We start from the raw sequence: 25,005 nt of genomic DNA on the forward strand, positions 1-25,005 counted from the left end.
ATCATCTTCAGATACTGAGACGAAAGGATCATCGGGACACAAAGGGGTGTGTGTCTGGTCTAATCCGGAATCTCCAGTTCTTCCGAGAGATGGCTTTCCAGAGATCATACCTGCATCTCCTGCAGCATTCTTGATCTCCAGACTTGAATGCCTCTGATCTGGCTCTCAGCAGGTTCCAGGTTTCATTGTTCATTCAGGATTTCTGATTGGGGAAAACCCTGAAGAATTTCATGTGGGCCCACTCATCCGCAGTAGTTTTAATAAAGTTTGTAACTACGCTGGTGCAGTCATTCAAGTCCTCATATGAGCTTTTGAACACTGACTCAAGGCAATCCTGCAACCATTCCTCTGCCTCCTGTGACCTCCTCTTGGTTGTCTTGATCTCTGGAGCCTTGCTCTTTAGGCTCTGTCTGTGTGCAGGTAGTAGGGGTACATCCAAATGGTCTGACTTGCCAAAATGTGATCGTGGGGAGGAACAACAAGCATTGTTTATTGTAGTGCAGCAGTGGTCTGGTGTGTTGGGATCTCTGGTGCAACAGGTTACATGGGTGGTGGTGATTGGGCAGGGTTTTCGTCATACAGGTCTGGTTGAAGTCACCAACTATAATTTGAAATGTGTGGGGATGAGCTGTTCCTTGCTTACAGACAACATCGTGCAGTTTTGTGAGTGCTTTTTTATAATTGGCTGCTGGAGGTATGTAAACTGCAGTCAGAATCACGGATGAGAACTCCTGAGACAAATTGAATGGTCTATGTTTAATCGTTAATTGTTCTAAGTCAGGGGGACAAGAGGTTGACACAACCCCAATATTTGTGCACCAATGAGAATTGTCTAAAAATCCTATAGTGCCACTTATTTACTTACCAGAGGTGATGGTTTGATCCATTCTGAAGATCATAAAATCTTCTCGTATCACTGCATCAGGAGGATCTGCATTTAACTAAGTTTCAGTGCAACAAACAATTGAGATCTGCCTCTGATTCAGCAGCCTTGCCCTGAGATCGTCAGTCGTATCTTCCAGTGCCTGTACATTCGCCAACAAGATGCTCGGTAGGGGAGGCCTCATTCCACCTCCCCCCCCCCGTGCTGCAGCCTGGTTTGAATTCCACCTCTCCTGCCGCGCTTTCAGCCATGGCGTTGACCCTTAAAGGTGCCACGCTTAACTGCTGCACATTTAACCGTCAAGCGTGAGCTCTGCAGATCATTGATGTAATTTCGTAGTCCGTTGTTAAGAGGAAATTTACATGCTGCAGAGTGCAACAAAAGTAGTTCTAAAGGAGTATATTTAAGAGGAAATCTGGTACAACTTCCTGCAACCCGCAGAGAATCACTGATGTACGCTGGTGCCATCTTGAAGCAGTTATCTAGCACGTCAAATATAATGATTCCAAGCTGCTGTTGAAATGCACGCTGTCCCTGATTGCTCCTGGTGGTATTGCCCTACATGTACTCCGTGGCCATTTTAGTAAGTACACCTGTACACCTGCTCAAACTTCAACACTGCGCAGAGATCAGTAAAAACCACCAAGAGGATTAATCGAGGTGTCCCTCCCCACTATTTGTGACACTTACTGGGAGCCTCGTATACAAAGGGCATGAAGCATTGTTGATGATTACCTGCCACCCATTCCACAATCCCTTTGACCCACTCCCGTCAGGAAGGATGTACAGGAGCACCAGGACTAGGACTGCTGGACCAAGTAAGAGCTTCTTTGTCTACGCTGTGAGACTAATGAATACCCTGCCACCACTAAGCTATTTACTGTACTGTTTACCATTTACTCAAGCTGCACACTTCACATGCATTTTATTGACATTTGTGGTAATATTTTGTTTCATATGCAGAAATGATCAAGAGGTTCATTTGTTGATCAGACCAAACAGCAGAACAGGGAAGAAAAGTGATCTAAGTGACTTTGAATGTGGAATGATTCTCGGTGCCAGATGGGGTGGTTTAGGTATCTCAGAAACCTGCTGATCTCCTGAGAGTTTCAGGCACAGCAGTCTGTAAGGTTTACAGAGAATGGTGTGAAGAACAAAAAACATTCAGTAAGTGGCAGTTCTGTCACTTCTCCACCTCCACAAAGATACCATTCAGCTTCTCATCACACTTTCCACTGAAATGCCACGAAATGCAACGTCTACCTTCTTTTCCGATCATCCAGTGACCCATGCCATTATAGACAGACGTGGAGTCATATAGCACAGAAGCAGGTCATCCAGCCCCATGCAATGAGCTCTGCAGACAGGTTTCTATCAGAAATGAATGCCTTTTAGAATTGTCTCTGCTGGTTAAATTTCTTCTTAATTATCATACGATACCAATTTATGGGCACTGCGTACATACAAACTGCATCATGATTGACAGAATCAAGTTTAATTTCACTCACATCTGTCACGAAATTTGTTGTTTTTCAGTAGTACATTGCAATACATAATAATAAAAAGCTATAGAAGAGGAAAAACTATATGAAAAACATATTTAGTGCAAAAAGGGAGGGATGAAAATACTGAGGCAGTGTTCATGGGTTTATTGCCCATTCAGAAATCTGATGGCAGAGAGGAAAAAATTGTTCCTGAAACATTGAGTGTGTGTCTTCAGGAGTTCAGCTTTTCACCATATCTTGGTGCATGTGGCAGTAATAAACCAAAGCTATTGGGAGACCGGCAGATTGGATCTGCGGTGCTGCAGGCGTCTTCTGTCGGGTGGGAATGGAGCATTACCGTTTGTCTTCTCCATATCCGTAGCCCATCCTCCACTCAGCTACAACAATCAGGGACTTTGGTTGAGCCAAGCGGAGCTGGGAGCGCTGAACAGACTCACTCACTTATTGAGTCACTGAGGGCGGCTGGTGGCCACTCTTCCCACGCCTGCCTACTCTCTGGTCACCGCAATTTCTGTGAGCCTCTCTAATGTTTTCGTTCATTTCCAACCGACGAATAATTTAGATTATAACAGTTCTCCGGAAAGGGGCCCTGTCGTATTTTGGGAACTGCCTCTATATAGATTTGTTTCAGTCATGGGAAAAAAAAGATGTAATGCAAAGAAGGTCAAATAACTGATTGTCAGAGGCTGATATGTGTTGCTGTCTGGTGAATATTTGTTTCGCGAGAAAAGATGAAGGATGACTGGGACTGCAGTATAACAGGATGTCTGTCTGTCTCCTGTAGAGCCATAATTCAGCTGCTTCTAGTCTCTTTTCCATTGCTGGAGAAATGGTTCAGCATTCACTTCCATAAGTCAGGATAGAATAATGCAGCACTGCAGTATTCTGCTTTTAGTGTATGTGCTCATCTTTCTGTCCGTTAATATGGTCTTCATTTTTTGGAAAGCTTCTTTCGCCATAACAGGATACATGATACAGATAAATATTGTCTGGCGTCTCTTTTTAAAGTCATGATGTCTATTTATGTGATTCTGACTTGATTTTCACTCCTGGTTTCAGCTGCTTTCTGACCTCCAGTACTTGGTTTACAAGTGAGCAATTGATGTTCAGGTATGATCTTAATGTAGTTATAAGGGAAGGATTGGAAGGAAAAGGAGAAGGAGTGAGCATTTTGTGGATGAAGTTCCTTGCATTAAAAATGTAGTCTTTTTAAACTTCATAATTAAGGTTCTATACAGGAGTGTCTTCACCCAGGCATCTGTTTTGAATCAATCATCTGTTCCAATAGTTGGCTGTGATTTCTTAATAAAAAAAAGAAAGCCCTCCCCATGTCTTCTATATACTAATTATGAATTAAAGTTCAATCTCTAGATAGAATCTCTTTATCAAAGGGATTCTATACCGTGGAGGAGATATCAGGGCATTACATTTAATATAAGATTATATATAACACTTGTATTAAAATATTGTATTTATTTAGAGATAGAGTGCAGTTACAGGCCCTTCTGGCCCACTGAGAAGTGTGCGCAGCCCAATTACATCTACATGACCAATTAACTTACTAACCCATACGTCTGTGGACTGTGGGAGGAAAACAGAGCACCTGGGGTAGACCCACACAGTCACGGTGAACACAGAACATAGAATAGTACAGCACAGTACAGGCCCTTTGGCCTACAATGTTGTGCCGACCCTTAAACCCTGCCTCCCATATAACCCCCCACCTTAAATTGAAAGCATACAAACCCCTTACAGACAGCGGCAGGAACTGAACCCGGGTCACTGGTACTGTAAAATGATGCACTAGCTGCTGTGCTAACATTCTGCATTGCAGTTTGTGCTTTGTGTAAACTATAATGCCAACTCTACTGTTCATACTTGACTCTGGGTTTTTGAAAAGGTATGTTAAGGGGATGTATTATATCGGATTGCCTAATCTAGAAACCCAATCAATTAGTGAGCCAGTCAGTCCTTTATAAAATAAAAAGAACAGGAAACGCTGGATGTACTGAGCAAATCAGGCAGCGTCTGCCAATGGAGAACCAGAAGTTAATATTTTAGGTCAGAGATCCTGCATCAGTTTGTTGTCTATTATTGCTCTTATTTAAAATGTATTGCATATAGAAAAAGCTATAGAATTAAATGGTATTGGCTTTGAATCTTGTGGTACATCACTGTGTACCTAATGTCAGGTAGGATTTAGTAATATTATAAACTGTTCACTTACTGTAAATACTTTCTTCCTCCCTTTCAGAATGTTGATGCCTCCTAAGCCTGTAATTATTTCCCATCATACATATTTAAATTCCACTATACATATTTTTGACTGAGAAGATCTAAATCCAGTTTGCCAGTAACAAACATCCTTTGGGTCCAAGCCACATCATCCCATCTCTTTCTCCTTGATTTGTCTCTGAGCTTTGATGTGGTTGACTGGAATATTCTCCACTTGTCTGTTAGAATCACAGTCTATTTACTTTATCTGATTCTTCCCCAATCCATTGGTCTTTGACTTCCTCTCCCTGACACCCACTAGACTACCATCCTCTACAAATGTGACATAGTGGGAAATGGAACTTGAGTCTGTGTGTCTATATGGGAGAGAGAGTAAATAAGAAAGATTGTTCAAAGCCTTCGTGATGACTGTTGTCAGTTCTGTTATAAGGTTGACTCATAACACTACAGAAGTTGGCATACCTGTGTCCAAAATCAGCAGATAGTTTTGTCAGGAGAAAAAATGAGCATTTGATCATTACAAAAAGTAGTAAGATTGCTTTCCCTTGGAAAGCACTAAGGAGATTTGATAAGTTGTACAGTTGAATAAAGCATTGATGCGAAAGTAGAGTTAAGGTTGACTGTCTAAAATTGCACCACGTATTTTGACTGAATGTGATTCTTGAAAATATATTCCATATACAGTATTATAGATTTGGTCTTTGGCAAAAACACCATGTAAAGGTTTTTCATCAAAGCAATTTTCATTCTTCTTTAAGTCGATCACATAACTGGTCTTTAATCTCAATACAGTCTCAGGTTTGCGTTCCATTAATATTATGATTTGTAACAATATACATGTAAGTAACATAATTTGAACATTGGTTGTGAATGTTTGATTGGATGTACTATCAATGAACCCCAAATTATTATCTTTGAGAAAATAAACTTGCACAGATGTCTTCATACATCTGATGTACGCACAGAGAGGTATGATCAGGTCTTGTAGTATAAAGTAATAAATGGGACTCAGTAAATGGAAAAACAAATATTCTTTTGTAACAATTGTTTATGGAGCAATAAATATCTTGGCACATAGTTCATGTATTGCAAGTTGCTCAGTTACAAGATAATAATGACTGCTTTTGAGACTAATAAAATAATTTTCTTGTATCTTGCAAGCAAGTTATACTTTATCCTGCTTAGCTTTTGTATGCTTCAATACCTCATAACACCACCTACTCTTTCCATTAGAAGTGCTTAAAATATTGTTGTAGGTGATTGAAATGCAAAGAACTTATTAGACGCAGTAATGATTGAAGTAGATCTCTGTCATGCAGTATTACTAATTTATTTCTATTGTTGTGTATGACCTAAAATGGAAAATATATTTTTAAAGAGTTGTTAGTGGACAGAACGATCTTGAAAAGGGGGCTATCTGTGGTTTGGCAGGTACTACACAGTTGCATAGTGTGACGATTGAATTTAAAATAATTATATTGAGGCTCTGAAGGAGGGATTCGTAAATTCCATTTATTGATGCAGTAGTGCTGCTGTTGGTCTGAACATGCACCAGACTAAATCATTTCACAAGCTTCTGGAGTCCAGTTCATAATATTACCCTCCATCCTATGTCACATTTACCAGTATCATGTCTTTTCATTCAGGACAAGGATGTGCTGGAATGAACAAGTGCTTCAGGTTAGATTTGTAAAGAAGATTTTTGAATACCATTGTGACGCAGTCCTTTAGAACATTCACAAAAAAGCTTAAAAGTTATAAATGAAAATTGTGGATAGATTTGGAGCTACAGTGGCAGACTTGCTATAGACTGCCGCCTAATGGACATATGACAGTCAAACAGTTTCATTCTTTGTCAAAATGTTCAAATGCATCTAAGAATTTTAAAGTAAGAAAGTGTTCCCAGACAAAGTTCTGTGTTAAAAGTATTGTGTGTAGGTAAAGTGAAGAAGATTCACCAGGATTCTGGCTAGAATGGAGGACTGTAGTTACAAGGACTGATTGGCTAGGCTGGTGTTTATTGTTGGTGGAATTTAAGAGCTGAGGATGACCTTGTAGAGTTTATGAGAAGAGTGAGGGTAGGTTGTCAAAGTCTTTTTCTTGGGAGGAGAGTCTAGATCTAGAAGGCATGGGCTAAGGGTGAAGGGGGAGAAATTTAAAGTGAATCTGAGTGGTCAGTTTTTTTAGAGTGTAACACACATAAAAGTTGCTGGTGAACGCAGCAGGCCAGGCAGCATTTCTAGGAAGAGGTGCAGTCGACGTTTCAGGCCGAGACCCTTCATCAGGACTAACTGAAGAAAGAGTGAGTAAGGGATTTGAAAGTTGGAGGGGGAGGGGAGATCCAAAATGATAGGAGAAGACAGGAGGGGGAGAGATAGAGCCAAGAGCTGAACAGGTGATTGGCAAAAGGGGATACGAGAGGATCATGGGACAGGAGGTCCAGGAAGAAAGACAAGAGTGGGGGGGGGGACCCAGAGGATGGGCAAGGGGTATATTCAGAGGGACAGAGGGAGAAAAAGGAGAGTGAGAGAAAGAATGTGTGTATAAAAATAAATAACAGATGGGGTACGAGGGGGAGGTGGGGCCTAGCGGAAGTTAGAGAAGTCGATGTTCATGCCATCAGGTTGGAGGCTATCCAGACGGAATATAAGGTGTTGTTCCTCCAACCTGAGTGTGGCTTCATCTTTACAGCAGAGGAGGCCGTGGATAGACATGTCAGAATTGGAATGGGATGTGGAATTAAAATGTGTGGGCACTGGGAGATCCTGCTTTCTCTGGCGGATAGAGCGTAGGTGTTCAGCAAAGCGGTCTCCCAGTCTGCGTCGGGTCTCGCCAATATATAAAAGGCCACATCGGGAGCACCGGACGCAGTATATCACCCCAGTCGACTCACAGGTGAAGTGTCGCCTCACCTGGAAGGACTGTTTGGGGCCCTGAATGGTGGTAAGGGAGGAAGTGTAAGGGCATGTATAGCACTTGTTCCGCTTACACGGATAAGTGCCAGGAGGGAGATCAGTGGGGAGGGATGGGGGGGACGAATGGACAAGGGAGTCGCGTAGGGAGCGATCCCTGCAGAATGCAGAGAGAGGGGAGGAGGGAAAGATGTGCTTAGTGGTGGGATCCCGTTGGAGGTGGCGGAAGTTACGGAGAATAATATGTTGGACCCAGAGGCTGGTGGGGTGGTAGGTGAGGACCAGGGGAACCCTATTCCTAGTGGGATGGCGAGAGGATGGAGTGAGAGCGGATGTACGTGAAATGGGGGAGATGCGTTTAAGAGCAGAGTTGATAGTGGAGGAAGGGAAGCCCCTTTCTTTAAAAAAAGAAGACATCTCCCTCGTCCTAGAATGAAAAGCCTCATCTTGAGAGCAGATGCGGCGGAGACGGAGGAATTGCGAGAAGGGGATGGCGTTTTTGCAGGAGACAGGGTGAGGAGAGGAATAGTCCAGATAGCTGTGAGAGTCGGTAGGCTTATAGTAGACATCAGTGGATAAGGTGTCTCCAGAGACAGAGACAGAAAGATCTAGAAAGGGGAGGGAGGTGTCGGAAATGGACCAGGTAAACTTGAGGGCAGGGTGAAAGTTGGAGGCAAAGTTAATAAAGTCAACGAGCTCTGCATGCGTGCAGGAAGCAGCGCCAATGCGGTCGTCGATGTAGCAAAGTAAAAGTGGGGGACAGATACCAGAATAGGCATGGAACATAGATTGTTCCACAAAGCCAACAAAAAGGCAGGCATAGCTAGGACCCATACGGGTGCCCATAGCTACACCTTTAGTTTGGAGGAAGTGGGAGGAGCCAAAGGAGAAATTATTAAGAGTAAGGACTAATTCCACTAGACGGAGCAGAGTGGTGGTAGAGGGGAACTGATTAGGTCTGGAATCCAAAAAGAAGTGTAGAGCTTTGAGACCTTCCCGATGGGGGATGGAAGTATATAGGGACTGGACATCCATGGTGAAAATAAAGCGGTGGGGGCCAGGGAACTTAAAATCATCGAAAAGTTTAAGAGCGTGAGAAGTGTCACGAACATAGGTAGGAAGGGTTTGAACAAGGGGGGATAAAACTGTGTCGAGGTATGCAGAAACGAGTTCGGTGGGGCAGAGTGTGGTGGTTTTCTGGAAAAAGTTACCAGTGGAAGTGGTAGAGGGGCATACATCAATAACATTTTAAAGGTATTTGGAAAACTACTTGGATAACAAAGACATAGAGCAGGGGTTCCCAACTTGGGGTCCACAGACCCCTGTCTTAGAGGTATTGGTAGGTGGCATAAAAAATGTTGGGAACCCCTGTGGTAGGGGGATACAGGCCAAATGAGATTAACGTAGATAGGCCTCACAGTTGATGCGTATGAAGTGGGTTCATAGGTCCTGTTTCTGTACGATAGGATTTCAATGAAGGTGAGAAGAGGAAAGGGGCAGGGAGAGTGTGTAAGGAAAATAGAAAGTGAGACAAATAGGGAGGAGGGATCAGAGGTAAAAAGAGGGAGAGGTGTTGCAGGATTATGGGAATAGAAGCAACACACACAAGATGCTAGTGGAACGCAGCAGGCCAGGCAGCATCTAAAGGAAGAGGTACAGTCGACGTTTCAGGCCGAGACCCTTTGTCAGGAGTCCAGCATTTTGTGTGCGTGTTGCTTGAATTTCCAGCATCTGCAGATTTCCTCGTGTTTGCGTTATGGGAATAGACTGTGGTTAGGGGCAGGAGGAGAGAAGTAATAGAAAATGGGGGGGCGGGGGGGGGGGATGTTCCATAGGCCTCATCTCTGGGTACAGAATTTGGATCAAATCAGCCTGGTTTGGCTCCTGCTCCCGTCCATCCTCTTTCTTCCCACTTCTCTCCTAGATGCCATGGCTGCACTAGTCAGAGTAAAGTGCTGGTAGCCTGGTAGTAGCACGAGTAGGAGGCACCATGTCAGTGCAGAGTTCGCTTCACTTTCTTCATTAACGTGGGCTCGATCTGAGAGACAGGTGAAGTGAATTGAGTCGGTGTGGAGGGAAGCACATGGTAGTTGTTGTGGACCACCTTTCTAAACAGTTCACTTAGTATGTTTCCTTTCTCATCGATGTTTTAATAATGAACACTTTAATTTGCAGCACACACTGGAGGAGTTCAGCAGGCCAGGCAGTATCATTAATTTTAATTTGCAGTTGTGTTGTTAATTGGTTACAATTTAGAATCCTCAAATGTTCAGCAGCACTTTATATTCCTTCAATGACTGTGATTTGCTATCCAGTGCTTTGTTTTTGTTTCAGCCAAATGGCTTGAATATTTCAAGGTTAGCAGCAACATTGTGTAATATACTTTCTATGGTGATCTGTTGTAATATTTTCACAGAATAGAAAAAATTAACTGTAGTATTCCAGTATCTGTGATATTTTAGACTGTCAATTTATTTTACCTGAAAGGGATCAGACCTTATAATTTTCCAAAGTATGGTTACATATATACTTTAAAATAGTTTCTGTATAATAAGAGTACACTTCTGAGCTTGTAATACAACCCTGGGTTTCTTGTCAGAGCTCTGTATGTAATTCCCATTAGTAGAGTGCACTGTGGTGAAATGGTTTCTATAGTAACCACTGATGTTAACAGCATTTTTAATCATTAAAGAGTTGATTGTTACATCTGGTCATAGAAAATTTATATTTTGTTCTTCATATCATTAGTTTGCTCTGAGAGTTTGCTATAAAACTCCTGAGGCTTTTGTTCATGTGAATGTTTTGTTATTTATGAATGTCAGAGCATCCTTTTGAAAATTAATTGGTTCTTACTTCATCCTTTATTTTTATTTCAAATTATGATCTCCTCTTCTCTTGCCTTTGAATGAAGGAACTGAGCAAACCACAGGCACCAGTCACCAGATCTGTTCTGGGTCTGTGCCATTTAGTACAATTATTTTGACACACAGTGAGATAGATGATGTTCTTGATGTGAAGATTGGACTTCGTCTTCGTAAAGACTGTATGGTAGTCTCCTCCCAATGCTGTTGTGAAAAGATGTATCTGTCACAATGAGGATGTGATGAATTGTATTGATTCCTCAAGGGTTCACTCACTACCTCGGTTGGCAGCAATGTCCGTCAGGCCTCAGATGTCTCCATCTGTACTACTAGGCCTCTTTAGTGATAGATATTGAAGTGCATCATCTGTGGTACATTCTGAACCCTTGTTGCTCTCAGTGCTTCTGCCAATTGTGGATCAACATCGAGACTGACTTAAAAGAAACATGGTTTGTGATGCAGCTGAAGTTAAAAAGATATTGATTAGGAGAGTAAAAACATGGAAAAGTAAGTATTTTAACATGAGTTTAATAGGCATTTCATCACCTTCCCCCCCCCCCCCAGGAGCAATGGTTTGATAATCGGATCCGTGGGCTGAGTTACAACCCTCTGCAGCTTTTTCCGATCCTGTGCATTGGCACCTTCATGCCAGATGGTGATGCAGCCAGTCAGAGTGCTCTCCACGTTACATCTGTAGAAATGTGCTATAGAGTCCTTGGTGGAAATTGGAGGATTATCAGGGGATCAGAGGTGGAGAGGGCCAATAACTTTAAATTCCTTGGTGTTATCGTTTCAAAGGATCTGGCCTAGGTCCAGCACATGCAGTAAGCACCTCGACTCTCTTAGATGTTTGTGAAGATTTGGCATGCCAACTAAAAATTTAAACTTCTCTAGATGCATGGTGGAGAGTATTCTGTCTGGTTGCATCACAGCCTGATGTGGAATCAGAATCAGGGTTAGTATCACCGCCATTTGTCATGAAATCTGTTGTTTTACAGCACCAGTACATTGCATTACTTAATAATAAAAACTATAAATTACAATAAGAAATATATATAAAAAAGTAAATTAAATAGTAGCGCTAAAAGAGAACAAAAAAAGAAAAAGAATAGTGAGGTAGCATTCATGGGTTCATTGTCCATTCAGAAAGCTGATGACGTACGGCCATGATCTGTCAAGAAGCACTTGATTTTGCAATGGTCCCAGAGGACTGGAAGATTGTAATTGTCACTCCACTCTTTAAGAAGGGAGGAAGGCAAAAGCAAGGAAATTATAAGACAGTTAGCTTAACCTCAGTGGCTGGGAAATTGTTGTAGTCTATTACTAAGGATGAGGTTTCGGAGTACTTGGAGACTAATGATAAAATTAGTCAACGTCAGTCTGGTTTTTGTCGAGGGAAATCTTGCATGACCAATCTGTTAGAGTTCTTTGAGGAGGTAACAAGCAGAGTGGACAAAGAAGAGGCAGTGGATGTCATTTACTTGGATTTTCAGAAGGCATTTGATAAGGTGCCACACATGAGGCTGCTTAAAAAGATAAAATCCTATGGCCTTTGTTACAGGAAAGATACTGGCATGGATAGAGAAATGACTGACATGCAGGAGGCATTGAGTAGGAATGAAGGGTACCTTTTCTGGTTGGCTGCCAGTGACTAGTGGTGTTCCTCAGGGTTCAGTATTAGGACCGCTACTTTTCACAATGTTTGTCAATGATTTAGATAATGGAATTGATGGCGGTACGTAGTGCTGAAGAAGCAAAGCAATTGCAGCAGGGCTTGGACAAATTGGAAGAATGGGCAAAAAATTGCAGATGGAATATAGTGTTGGGAAATGTACGATGCACTTTGGTAAAAGGAAGAGTAGTGCGGACTATTATTTAAATGGAAAGAGGATTCAAAATCAGAAGTACAGAGGATCTTGTGCATGGCTCCCAGATGGTTAATTTACAGGTTGAGGCTGTGGTAAAGAAGGCAAGTGCAATGTTGGCATTTATTTCAAGGGGAATAGAATATAAAAGCAAGGAGATAATGCTGGAGCCTTTATAAGACATTAGTCAGGCTGCATTTGGAGTATTGTCAACAGTTTTGGGCCCCATATCTCAGAAAGGATGTGTTGTCATTAGAGAGTGTCCTGAGGATGATTCTGAAATTAAAGGGTTAACATATGAGGAACATTTGTCAGCTTTGGGCCTGTACTCATTGGAATTTAGAAGAATGCAGCGGGATCTCATTGAAACCTATTGAATATTGAAAGGACTAGATAGGGTGGATGTGGAGAGGATGTTTCCTATGCTGGGGGTACCCAGAACTAGAGGGCACAGTCTGAAACTTGAGGGGGCAACCTTTCAGAACAGAGATAAGGAGGAATTTTTTAAGCCAGAGAGTAGTGAATCTGAGGAATTCACTGCCACACACTGTGGTGGAGGCCAAGTCCGTGGATACATTTAAGGGGGAAGTTGATCGTTTCCTGATTGTTCAGGGCGTCAAAGGACATGGTAAGAAGGCAGGTGTATGAAGTTGAGTGGGATCCAGGATTAGCCATGATGGGCTGAATGGCCTACTTCTCCTATGTCTTAAGGTCTTATGGTCTAAGAAGCTGTTCCTATAGTGTTGACGGAGTGACTTCAGGCTCCTGTACCACCTCCTTGATGGTAGCAATGCAAAGAGGGAATGTCCTGGGTGATGGGGGCCCTTAATGATGGATGCAGCCTTTTTGAGGCATTGTCTTTTAAAGGTGTCCTGGATGCCGGGGAGGATAGTGCCCGTGATGGAGCTGGCTGAGTTTGCAACTTCCTGCTGCTTTTTCTGATCCTGGCAGTAGCCCCTCCACACCAGAATGGTGATTCAGCACCGATGCCCTTTAACGGAAAAGTCAACAAAAGATAGTGGACACAGGCTAGTCAATCACAGATAAAGCCCTCCCCTCCACTGAGTACATATACAAGGAGTGCTGTCAAAGGAAAGCAGCATGCATCGTCAATGATCCGCACCATCTGGGCCATGCTCTCTTCTCACTGCTGCCATCGGGAAGGAGGTACAGGAGCAGGAGCCAAAGATCCCACACCAGTAGGAGCAGGAGACGTTATACATTACTCCTCAACCATCAGGCTTCTGAACCAGGGAGGAGAATTTCACTCACCCTCATACTGAAGGTCCAACTGATTCTATAGCCTATGGACTCACTTTCAAGGACACTGTAACTCCTCAATATTATTCTTTACTTATTTATCTATTATTGTTATTTTGTTTTATTTACACAATTTGTTGTCTTTTGCGCATTCATTGTCTTTGTGGTTTCAATTGATTCTATTGTTTTCCTTTGTATATATTGTGAATGCCTGCAAGAAAATGAATTCCAGGTAATATATAGTGACCTATACAGGCATTTTGATATAAATTTACTTTGAATGTTGATTGTACCAAATCTCCTCAAACTCCTAATGAAATACAGCTGCCAGCAGTCTTCTTTGTATTTGCATCACTATGTTGGGCCCAGATAGATCTTCAGAGATGTTGATACCCAGGAACTTCAGGCTGCTCACCCTTTCCACTGCTGGCCCGTCAATGGCGACTGGTGTGTGTTCTGCTGACCTCCCCTTCATGAAATCCACAATCAGATTCTTGGTCCTTCTGATGTTAAGTGCAAGTTGTTGTTACAACACCACTCAACCAGCTGATCTATCTCACTCCTGTATGCCATCTGAAATTCTGCCAACAATAGTTATGTCATTGGAAACGTGTAGATATCACTTGAGCTGTGCGTAGCTGCATAGTTCTGAGTGTGGAGAGAGCGGAGCAGTGGACTGAAGTTATTATGTGTAGACCTGATGGATATGCTGCTTGTCAGAAATGGCTAATTGAAAAATGAACACTTATGTTTTTGTGCCAAACAAATCTCCTAATGAAATTAGTTGACAAGATATAAAATTTTGAAGAACTGTAATGCTTTTTTTAATAGTGGATAGAATCCTGTTAAGTATTTGATTAAAATGATATGAACTCCAATAAAGCTTCTCTGAAGCCAAATAATCTTTTAAGCAGCATATTTGATTTTATCTTTGCTTCTCATTTTGCTGTGCTGCTGCATTTTCATTTATCTAAACCTTGTAAAGAGCTGCAGAATTCTAGAACAATGATGGATATGAAATAAACAGTAATATTTAATTTTTAAGTATTGGTTGATTTCACCATTAAAGTATTGACTTTTATCTTTTCTGATTGGTTCTCAGTGGGCAGAAGCTATGGCTGATACAATATTTGGAAGTGGAACAGATCAGTGGGTGTGTCCCAATGACAGACAACTTGCCCTTCGAGCGAAGTAAGTAGAAATGCAAATTTAATTTTACGTTTCAAATGGTTTAAAATATTACAATCTTCTGCTTGCATGAGTCCAAGTGTTTTGGTAGAAAGACCTCCAGGAAATCTTTGCTCTTGTTAATTTCATCCCCAAGGTTACACTTCCTGATGTTAGCTTGTATAAAACATATTGTACTGTAAAACTCCATTAACCTGCTATTTGATCATTCAGAGATTGTGATTGTTCAGCATCTGGTTCACGAGGTAATTTTTACAATTTCCACTCGTGGGCCCCTGTAATTTATACACTCCCACACACCCACCAATTTGGGCCCTCTTTCACTCATTGAGTTCCTGGTCCCCATTCTCCCTTCCTATCCGTTGGTCCCTTGTTCCCACACTCCATGATCACCTGCTAGGACTCAAGTTCCCACACTCCTCTTATATTCGCTAAGACCATAAGACATAGGAGCAGAGGGAGGCCATTTGGCCCATCGAGTCTGCTCTGCTATTTGATCATGGCTGATGTATTTTCCCTCTCCACGTCATTCACCTGCCTTCTACCCATAACCTTTGACACCCTGACTAGCAAGAACTTAACAACCTCTGCTTTAAATACAGTTGATTTTGGTTCATTGGGACACATCGGGACCAGTACATCTGGGGCCAATCAAGTGCTTGCTCCATTTAGCCAAAGTTTCATGGAAATATTGAACACGGCGTAAAAAAGACAAAATACTGTTTAACTGAGTAACAAGTTAAGTATCTAAATAAAATACAGAACAAATTAGAACACTACCAATAATACTGATTGTATGTGACGACAACAGGAAAGCTGTTGTGTGGGAGAGTTTTGAAAGTGGAAAAGCTGTTGCACTGGGGCAGGTCTGTTCTCTCAACCTTGCAGGTCTGAAGTTAGTGTTTTCCCTTTTACCTTTGCTGCTGTTGCTGGTTTGTCCAATGCAGCCTGAATGTATAAAAGAACTGTGGCTCAGGAATCTGGTGCACAACACTTTCTTGTTTAGCATTATGTGATCGAAAGTTGACTTTATCCAGAGTAACAAACGATGATGACCATTTGCAAGATGTCTTGCTTCATTCTGGGTATTTCACCAAGCACATACAAGCGTGAACCACCCTTGGGCATCTGCCATAATCTTAGCATTAAATCTGCAGGAGATTATATAATTTCCTGATGGAGCATTGCAGCATTGAGAAGTGTGGAGGAAATTAAATTAAGCTGGTCTGAGGGTGACTTTTGCAAAAGTGGGGAAGTTACACTGAATCTGTACAAACACAGCTTAGGTCACAAGTGGAGTACTCTGATTAATTTCTGCTCATCACACTTTAGAAAGGACGTCTAAGTCCCCGTAGAAATGATTACCAGAATGCTTCCCAGTTTTGAAGGACGTCTGCTCCAAGGTTAGAATGAAGAAGCTGCTGTTGTTCCCCTTTGAATAAAGTAGGTTGTAAGGAGATTTGTTAGAGAAGTGAAAGATTGTGACTTGGACCAGTCAGGGTCACAGAGGGACGTTGTTCCCACTGGCATAGGATCATTGGCACATTGGTCCTCATAAATCAGTATTCCATGCAGGATTAGGGATGTTAAGGTGAAGTTGGTGAGGTCTAATTTTGAGTATTGTGTGGATTACCTACAGGACGGTTATCAATAAGATTGACAGAGTACAGATAAAATTTGCACGAATGGCAGTTGGTTTATGGATTAAGAGTTGCAGATTTAAAGTGATGGGCAAAAGATACAAGCTGGCTGGTGGTGTAGTGGCATCTTCACTGAGGTTGGAGGTCCCAGGTTCGAGTCCGGCTGGCTCCTTGTACACTTTCCATCTGTGCTGGGTTGAGCTTTGAGCTAGCAACTTGGATTCGTAAAAAAAACAGACAAATGCTAAAGAAACGGCAAGATTGCTGCCCGATGCACCACAAGCCACGGGAAAAAATCAGTAACAAAAGATACGAGAGGATGTGATGAAAGTCATTTTTACCCAGAAGCATTGGGAATTTGCCACCTGTAAGAATGATAGAAATTGAATCAATGCCTATAAAAGAGAATTGGATAGGTATTGAAGGAAAGGTTTTCAGAATTTTTAGAGAAAGAGCAGGGATACAGGAATGATGGGATGGATTGCTGTACTTTGAGCTTGCATTGACACAAAGAACTGAATAACCCTCTGTGCTGGGGAGAAAAAAGCTCTGAGGCGATTCATCTTTCACTGTCCTGGTCATTTGACATTGGAAGAATTTTTTTGTGCAACTGCAAGACTTTTTTTTACAATATTTAATTTGGCCACTTTTGTGAAGGTATTGAGTTTAGGCTTCCATGCTCTCCTAACTGATGATGATGATAGAGTGTGGGTGTATTGTTAAAAATAACAAAATGTAACTGTTGTATTCATTTTGCAAAAGGCTCAAAACCGGTTGGTCAGTGCACACGAATGAAACAGCCAAACAGCGACAGGATCAGATGCTTGCTGAACATGAAATCGCAGTGATCCTGGAAGTCATCAAGAGAGCAGAGAAGTTGGATCTGATTGAGCAACGTCGCATTGGGTATGCCAAACCATTTGACAAATGCAATCCTGCCTTGCAATTCTGTTGTGGAGAATTTGACTCTGGTAGAAGGAACCAGAGGTTCATCACCAGACTTGAGAGAATAGATGTGCAAGCGTTTGTGTTATTGTCATTCGCCGTGCCTGCTGAGCATTATCCCTTTCTGTAAATAACTGAGAACAATGTGGGTGTAGAAGTGCTGGTGCAATATATGATAAGTCAATAAACTTGATTAAATTTAAACATAGATAAACATGAAACAATGTACCTCATAGAAGGAATAAGAAGGGGACATTATTCATAGGGAATTAAAAGGCAAAATGTGGTATTGAATCATATGCTGAAGAAGGCTACTTAAAAAAATTGAGATTTATTATCACATAAATTTATGTTCAGAAGTCCAGAAGTTATGTTAAACTTCTGTTAGACATAAGACTATAAGGTATAGGAGTAGAATTAGGCTGTTCAGCCCATCGAGTCTGTTCTGCAATTTCATCATGGCCGATTTATTTTCCTTCTCAACCTCACTCTCCCCACAATTTTTTGATTGATTAAACTTAATTTACAGTACCATGAGAAATTCTGGATTCCTCATTGTGAAAAGAATAAAGTGTTCCTGAACTAAGCATAAAGAAAAGGAGAACAGTAACATCAGGACTGACAGGTTATAGTTATCAGGGAAGAATCTCCGGAAAATAAAACCTAAGGGATGAGGTATACCCTGGAATAAGCTTCTAAAATTGGGAAGGGTTTTGGAGGGATAGATGGGCTTCGTGAAAGGCTTCAGGAAGATGTTTCCACTCGGGAGAGGAATCCAAAACCAAGGTCTTTTGCAATAAATCCAATAAGTAATTCGGGATCTATTGCAGGTGCCCAATATTTAGCTTTGTTGCTGTCACTTCCATTTATGTAAGTCTTTAGCACATCGAAACCATTGTTTAGACACAATGCATAATGAGTGTCATACTTAAACTGCTGCAATGTGTCAAGGCCCATGAGAATGCAGTAGCCTAAGCAGAGTCCTGCTTCTGTGCAAGAGTAAAAAACCCTTTTCTGGGCTGTAACTAGAGAGTGAGGTGCCTACATTTCCAGGGTACTTGGCCCCTTTTTAACTTTACAAATGTCATTAGATCACATCTTCCAATTCCCTGACCCAAAATTCCTGGGCACCACGCTCCGTAGCTGTAGTAGAAAAAGGAAGATGCAGAAGTGGCAGCCTTTGATGGAGAACAGTGGGAGAACTCTCATGCAGAGTAGAAATACTGGCTATAGACCAGTCGATCTAGATTGTCTCATTCTTCACTATAATTCTTTATGATACTGGTGGAAGTAGTACAAGTGTAGGCAGATCTGTTGCCAACTTGGTCCCAAGATATCGATACAGTTATAAAGAAGACAAGACAGCAACTCTACTTCATTAGGAGTTTGAAGAGAGTTGGTATGTCAACAAATACACTCAAAAACGTCTATGGATGTACCGTGGAGAGCATTCTGACAGGCTGCATCACTGTCTGGTATGGAGGGGCCACTGTACAGGACCGAAAGAAGCTGCACAGGGTTGTAAATTTAGTCAGCTCCATCTTGGGTACTAGCCTACAAAGTACCCAGGACATCTTCAGGGAGCGGTGTCTCAGAAAGGCAGTGTCCATTATTAAGGACTTCCAGCACCCAGGGCATGCCCTTTTCTCACTGTTACCATCAGGTAAGAGGTACAGAAGCCTGAAGGCACACACTCAGTGATTCAGGAACAGCCTCTTCCCCTCTGCCATCCAATTCCTAAATAGACATTGAACCCTTGAAAACTACCCCACTTTTTAAATATATATTATTTCTGTTTTGTTTGCACAATTTTTAATCTATTCAATATGCGTGTAGTGTGGTTGATTTACTTATTTATTTATTATTACTATTATTATTTTATTATTATTATTTTCTTCTTCTTCTTCTTCATTGAATTGCTGCTGTTAAGTTAACAAATTTCATGTCACATGCTGGTGATAATAAACCTGATTCTGATTTAGAAAAAACTTAATGGTTGATCTGAAAGACATTCTTGATTGGTAAAACTGAGAATACATCAGCTCTTCCTCTTGGTGACAATGTTGCCTGCTTTCTCTCGTCCTTTATGGTAAGATCATTGAATTACTTTCAGTGTTCAGTCATCTTTTGTCACTGACATTTTCCCACTGGTGACAGAGCTGCTGTTTCCTACAGAAGCATGCTTTGGGATGGGAACACAGTGTTGGTGGTGTTCACAGACATCACAGGTTAAAGAGATTGGCATGTCCTAGTCAACTCTTTCCAACATATCAATGCACCGTAGACAGCATTCTGTCTGGGTGCATAATGGCTTGGTATGGTAGCTGCTCTGCACGTGACCAGAAGAAGCTGCAGAGACCTATGGACACAGCTCAGCACATCATGAGAACCAGCCTCCCCTTCATGGACTCTGTCTATACTTCTTGTTGCCTCAGTAAAGGAGCCAGCGTGATCACGGCCCCCACCCACCCATGACAGTCTCTCTTCTCCCCTCCCTCACTGGACAGAAGATATAAAAGCCTGAAAGCACATACCAGCAAGCTTAATGACAGCTTCTGTCCCATTGTTATCACACTCTTGAATGGACCTCTTGTATGTTAAGATGGATTATTGGCTTCACACACTGTGATCATAACTTCATTATGATCTTGCACTTTATTGTTTACTTGCACCAAAAGATTTTGGTAGCTTTTACACTTTATTCTGCATTGTTATTGCAAAGATATGAACAGTTGATCACTAACATGGGTAGCATTGTCGGCACACCTATCAATCTATCAACTTCTGCCTTAAATGTACCCAGCCATCTGTAACAATGAATTCCGCAGGTTCAGCACCCTCTGACTAAAGAAACTTCCCTCATTTCTGTTTTAAATGGACGTCCCCCAATCCTGAGGCTGTGTCCTCTGGTCCTAGACTCCCCCACTATAGGAACCATCCTATCCACATCCACACCTTTTCATACTCGATAGGTTGCAATGAGAACCCTCGTCATTCTTCTAAATTCCAGCGAGTCTAGGCCCAGAGCTATCAGCCTTTCTTCAAATGTTAACCATTCACTCCTGGGATCATTCTCACCTCTGGACCCTTATTTTTTCTTAGATAAGGCACCCGAATCTGCTCACAGTATGGGGATAGGAACTAAAATGGTTGGCCAGCAGGAAATCCCACTTTTTGCAAATGAAGCAGAGCTGCTTGACAGAGTGGTTTCTCAATCTACGTTTGGACTCATGCCATCAGGTTCAGGAACCATTATTACCCCTCTACCATCAGGCTCTTGAACCAAAGGAATAACTTTGCTCAACTTCACTTGCCCCATCATTGAATTGTGCTCACAACCTATGCACTCACTTTTAAGTATTCATCTTCTTATATTCTCAATATTTATTGCTTTTTTCCATTTTTTTTTCTTTCTTTTTATATTTTCACAGTTTGTTGTCATTTGGACACTAGTTGTCTGCCCTGTTGATTCTATTATGATTATTGGATGTATTGAGTATGCCTGCAAAAATGAATCTCGGGGTTGTATACGGTGACATATATGTATTTTGTTAATAAATTTACTTTGAACTTTGAACTTTGTGGAAGAGGACAAATAAAAGAATTCACTTCTTGTCTTCAAATCTAGGTTCATGGCACCACCTGGTGGAAAAGTGGTGCAGTACCAACATTAAAATCGATGGAACAGGTCTTTCAGCCTAACTGACTATGTGCCAACTATCGGGCACACATTTACACTTGTCCCATTTTATTCTCTCTGTATTGTCCCTGGTGTGTGTTGGCAATTTACAGTAACCAATTAACTACTAACTTGCATGTCTTTGGGATCTTCAAAGTAAATTTGTTATCAAAGTTAATATATCACACCATATACAACTCTGAGAGTTTTTTTTTGTGGGCATCCAGAGTAAATTCAGGAAACTCATCAAAGTCGTTTATAAAAATCATAAAGAGCATGGGTCACAGAACAGATTACTGCTCAATACCACTGTTTACTGACCTCCAGACAGAATAAGCTCCATCTCCAACCAATCTCTGCCTTCTATGGGCAAGCTAATTCCGAATCTACACAGCCAAGTTTCCCTGGATCCCATTCCTCCAAACTTTTTGAATGAGTCTACTATGGGGAACCTTATCAAACACCTTACTAAAATCCATATACACAACATCCACTGCTCTACCTTCATCATTGTATTTTGTCACATCCATCCCTTTAGAACTCAACCAAGACCGTGAGGAATGTTTGAGAAACAGTCATTGCTTTCAGATTTATGTTTTTGACAATTCTGGCTAAACCTGGGAACTTGAATTTGTAGACTTAAAACATTTTTGGGGCTAGTTTTAAACCATTCATAATCTCAAGACGTGCAGAATCTTGTCACAGAGAAATCTGTGACTGGTGATTGCAATGTCCCACAGAGAGAAATGCCAACTTGTACTTATTGTAACCAATGTCAGAGGGAAGCATTGTTAGCACACTGGTAACTGCAAAGTCTGTCCCAATATTTTGAAAATATTGTTATCTCTGCATTGCCCTCCATGTCTCAGAACAGAAAAGCCTACAAACATTTGTAGACACAGCACAGCCCATCATAGGGAAAGCCCATCTACAAATAGTGCTGGTACAAGAAAGCAGTAGCCATCGTCATGGAACCTCACTATCCAGTCCATGCTGCTTTCTCGCTGCTGATATTGGGCTAGAAACAGGATTAGGAACAGTTACTACCTTTCAACTATCAGGTTCTTGAACCAGAATGGATAACTTCACTCAGCTTAACTCTGAACTGATGCTACAATATATGGACTCACTTTCAAGGACTTTGCAATTCTTGTTCTCAGTATTGTTTGTTTGTTTATTTATTTATAGATTGTTCTTTTGCACATTAGCTATTTGTCAGTCCATGTGTGTAGATTTTCATTGATTCTATTGTATTTCTTTTGTGAATCCAACCACAAACTGTTCCAGCTGCTACCGTCTGGAAAATGGTACCACAGCATAAAAGCCAGGACCAACAGGCTCCGGGACAGCTGCTTCCACCACGCAATCAAACTGATTAATTCACACTGACACAATTGTATTTATATGCTAAATTGACTGTCATGTTGTATGTACTATTTATTACAAATTACTACAAATTGCACATTACACATTTAGATGGAGATGTAACGTAAAGATTTTTACTCATGTATGTGAAGAATGTAAGAAATAAAGTCAATTCAATTCCTTGCAAGAAAACGAATCTCAAGATAGTATATGGTGATATATTGGTACTTTGATCATAAATCTACTTTGAATTTTGATTGGACTTTATTCTGACAAACCTTATATTTAGCTCATCAGAGCACCTCGGTTCTTTACTGAGCATTGAAGGTTTCAGGCAGAATATCAGCTTAAGGGCCTCCAAACGTTGTCAATAAATGTATCAGGAAAAAACTGAAGATAACCTGAGACTTGCAATTTCCAGTATAGTGCAGAAGCATAAGAACAGTGGGATGAATAGTGTTAATAAGTGATAATTAAATGCTAGATAGGTCACCAGATAATTCTCCCCTACTCCTAGGGTATTTCTAAGGCAGCTTTTATACCCAGCTGAGAAGAAAGTTTCTTCATAATTTCTTATTCAAAAATCTTTCTGGTATTCCATCAGTACTACACTGAAGCAAGAGTTTAGTTAGCAAAGTTTTGATTTTCCAGGCTCCAGGTGAAAATTTAATTCCTCTGCTTGGTTTACCAACTTGGGGGAAGTGACACGGCACGGAGTCTGGCCCTGTGGCTCAGAAGGTTAGGGAATTGAGGAGGCTGACAACAATAATAGGGGAGTCTACAGTTAGGGGAACAGATGGGTGATTCTGTGGAACGTGGATGGTAGTTTGCCTCCCAGGTGCCAGGGTCCGCAATGTTTCTGAACATATCCACGATATCCTGAAAATGGAGAGCAAGCAGGCAGAAGTTGTACATATTGGTATCAGTGACATAGGTGGAAAAAGGGAGATTCAGGGAGTTAGGAAGGAAGCTGAGAAGTAGGACCTCAAGGGGAGTAATCTCAGGATTGGGGCATGTGCCACGCGCCAATGAGGATTTTTAGGGATAAAATGAGGGAGCAGGTGAATGCATGGCTGAAGAATTGGAGCAGGGGCAGGGGTTCAGATTACTGGATAATTGGGACCTCTTCTGGGGCAGGTGTGACTTGTACAAAAGGGAGAGGTTGCACTTGGGGACCAATATTCTTGCGGGCAGGTTTACTACAGCAGTTGGGAGTGGCTTAAACTAATATGGGAAACGGATGGGAACCAGTATGATAGAGTTGAGGATGAGCCAGCAGGTTAACAAGTTGATGATGGCTGTAACGTGAATGTAAGGAAGGAAAAGCCAATGATTTGGTACAAATGCAGAAAGAGCAAAAAGTTAAATTGTACCACAGAGGCAAAATTCAAAAGGGTGAAGAACGCAGGACTGAAGGAGCTGTATTTAAATACACGAATCATTTGGAATAAGGTGGACGAACGTGTGGCGCAATTAGAGATTGGTCAGTATGAAGTTGTGGGTATCACTGAGTTGTGGCTGACAGAAGGCCATAGTTGGGAGCTTAACATCAACAGAGATACTTTGTATCGAAAGGACAGGCAGGAAGGCATAGGCGGTGGTGTGGCTCTGTTGGTAAGAGATTGAATTACATCTTTAGAAAGAGGTGACGTAGGGTCAGAGAATGTTGACTCTTTTGTAGGTGGAGTTAGGAAACTGCAAAGGTAAAAAAAAAACATTATGGGAATCATATATAGGCCTCCAAATAGTAGCCAAGATATAGGGTTTAGATTGCAAAGGGAGCTGGAAAAGGCATGAAATAAGGGTAATAACTCAATTGTAATGAGAGGCTTCAATATGTAAGAGGATTGGGGAAAATCAGGTTGGTGTCGGATCACAAGAAAGAGAATTTGTTGAATGCCTATGAGATGGCTTTTTAGAGCAGTTTGTGCTTGAGCTTACTCAGGGAAAGGATATCTTAGATTGGGTGTTGTGTAATAACCCAGATCTTATTAAGGAGCTTAATGTAAAGGAACACTTAGGAGACAGTGATCATAATATGCTGGAATTTGAGGGGGAGAAACATAAGTCACATCTATCAGTATCACAATGGAATAAAGGGAATTACAGAGGCATGAGAGAGGGGCTTGCCCAGGTGGATTGGAGGAGGATACTGGCTGGGATGATGGCAGAGCAGAGATGGCTGAAGTTTCTGAGAATAGTTCACAAGGCACAGAGTAGATATGTCCAACAGAAGACGTTGTTCTCAAATGGCAGGGGTAGGCAACCATAGCTGACAAGGGAAGTTAAGGACTGCATAAAAGCCAAGGAAAGGGCATACAGTATAAGGTAGCAAAAGTGAGTGGGAAGTTGGATGATTGGGAAGCTTTTGAAATTCAACAAAAGGGAACTAAAAAGCTATAAGAAGGGAGAAGATGAAATATGAGAGCAAACTAGGTGGTAATATAAAACAGGATGCTCGAAATTTTTTCAGTTATATGAAGAGTAAAAGGGAGGTGAGAGTTGGTATTGGACTACTGGAAAATGATGCTGGTGAGGTAGTAATGGGGGACAAAGAAATGACAGATGAACTTAATGGGTACGTTGCATCAGTCTTCACTGTGGAAGACACTAGTGGTGTGCCAGAGGTCTGTGAGTGTCAGGGACCAGGAGTGAGTGCCATTGCTA

General features: G+C 41.6%; 1 protein-coding gene across 2 annotated transcripts in view; it reads left to right on the forward strand.

Annotated features, from left to right (window-relative positions):
* LOC140187870 (rab effector Noc2-like) overlaps nt 1–25,005 on the forward strand; it is a 256,759-nt gene that overhangs the window by 79,969 nt on the left and 151,785 nt on the right. For both annotated transcript variants that reach the window (XM_072243666.1, XM_072243667.1), the window contains exons 3-4: nt 14,624–14,712; nt 17,112–17,255. In XM_072243666.1, coding sequence (XP_072099767.1) covers nt 14,636–14,712; nt 17,112–17,255 — 221 coding nt within the window. In that variant the 5' untranslated portion in view covers nt 14,624–14,635. The remainder of the gene's footprint in view (nt 1–14,623; nt 14,713–17,111; nt 17,256–25,005) is intronic.

This window comes from Mobula birostris, chromosome 25, assembly GCF_030028105.1.
Source record: "Mobula birostris isolate sMobBir1 chromosome 25, sMobBir1.hap1, whole genome shotgun sequence".
Taxonomy (NCBI): Eukaryota; Metazoa; Chordata; class Chondrichthyes; order Myliobatiformes; family Myliobatidae; genus Mobula; species Mobula birostris.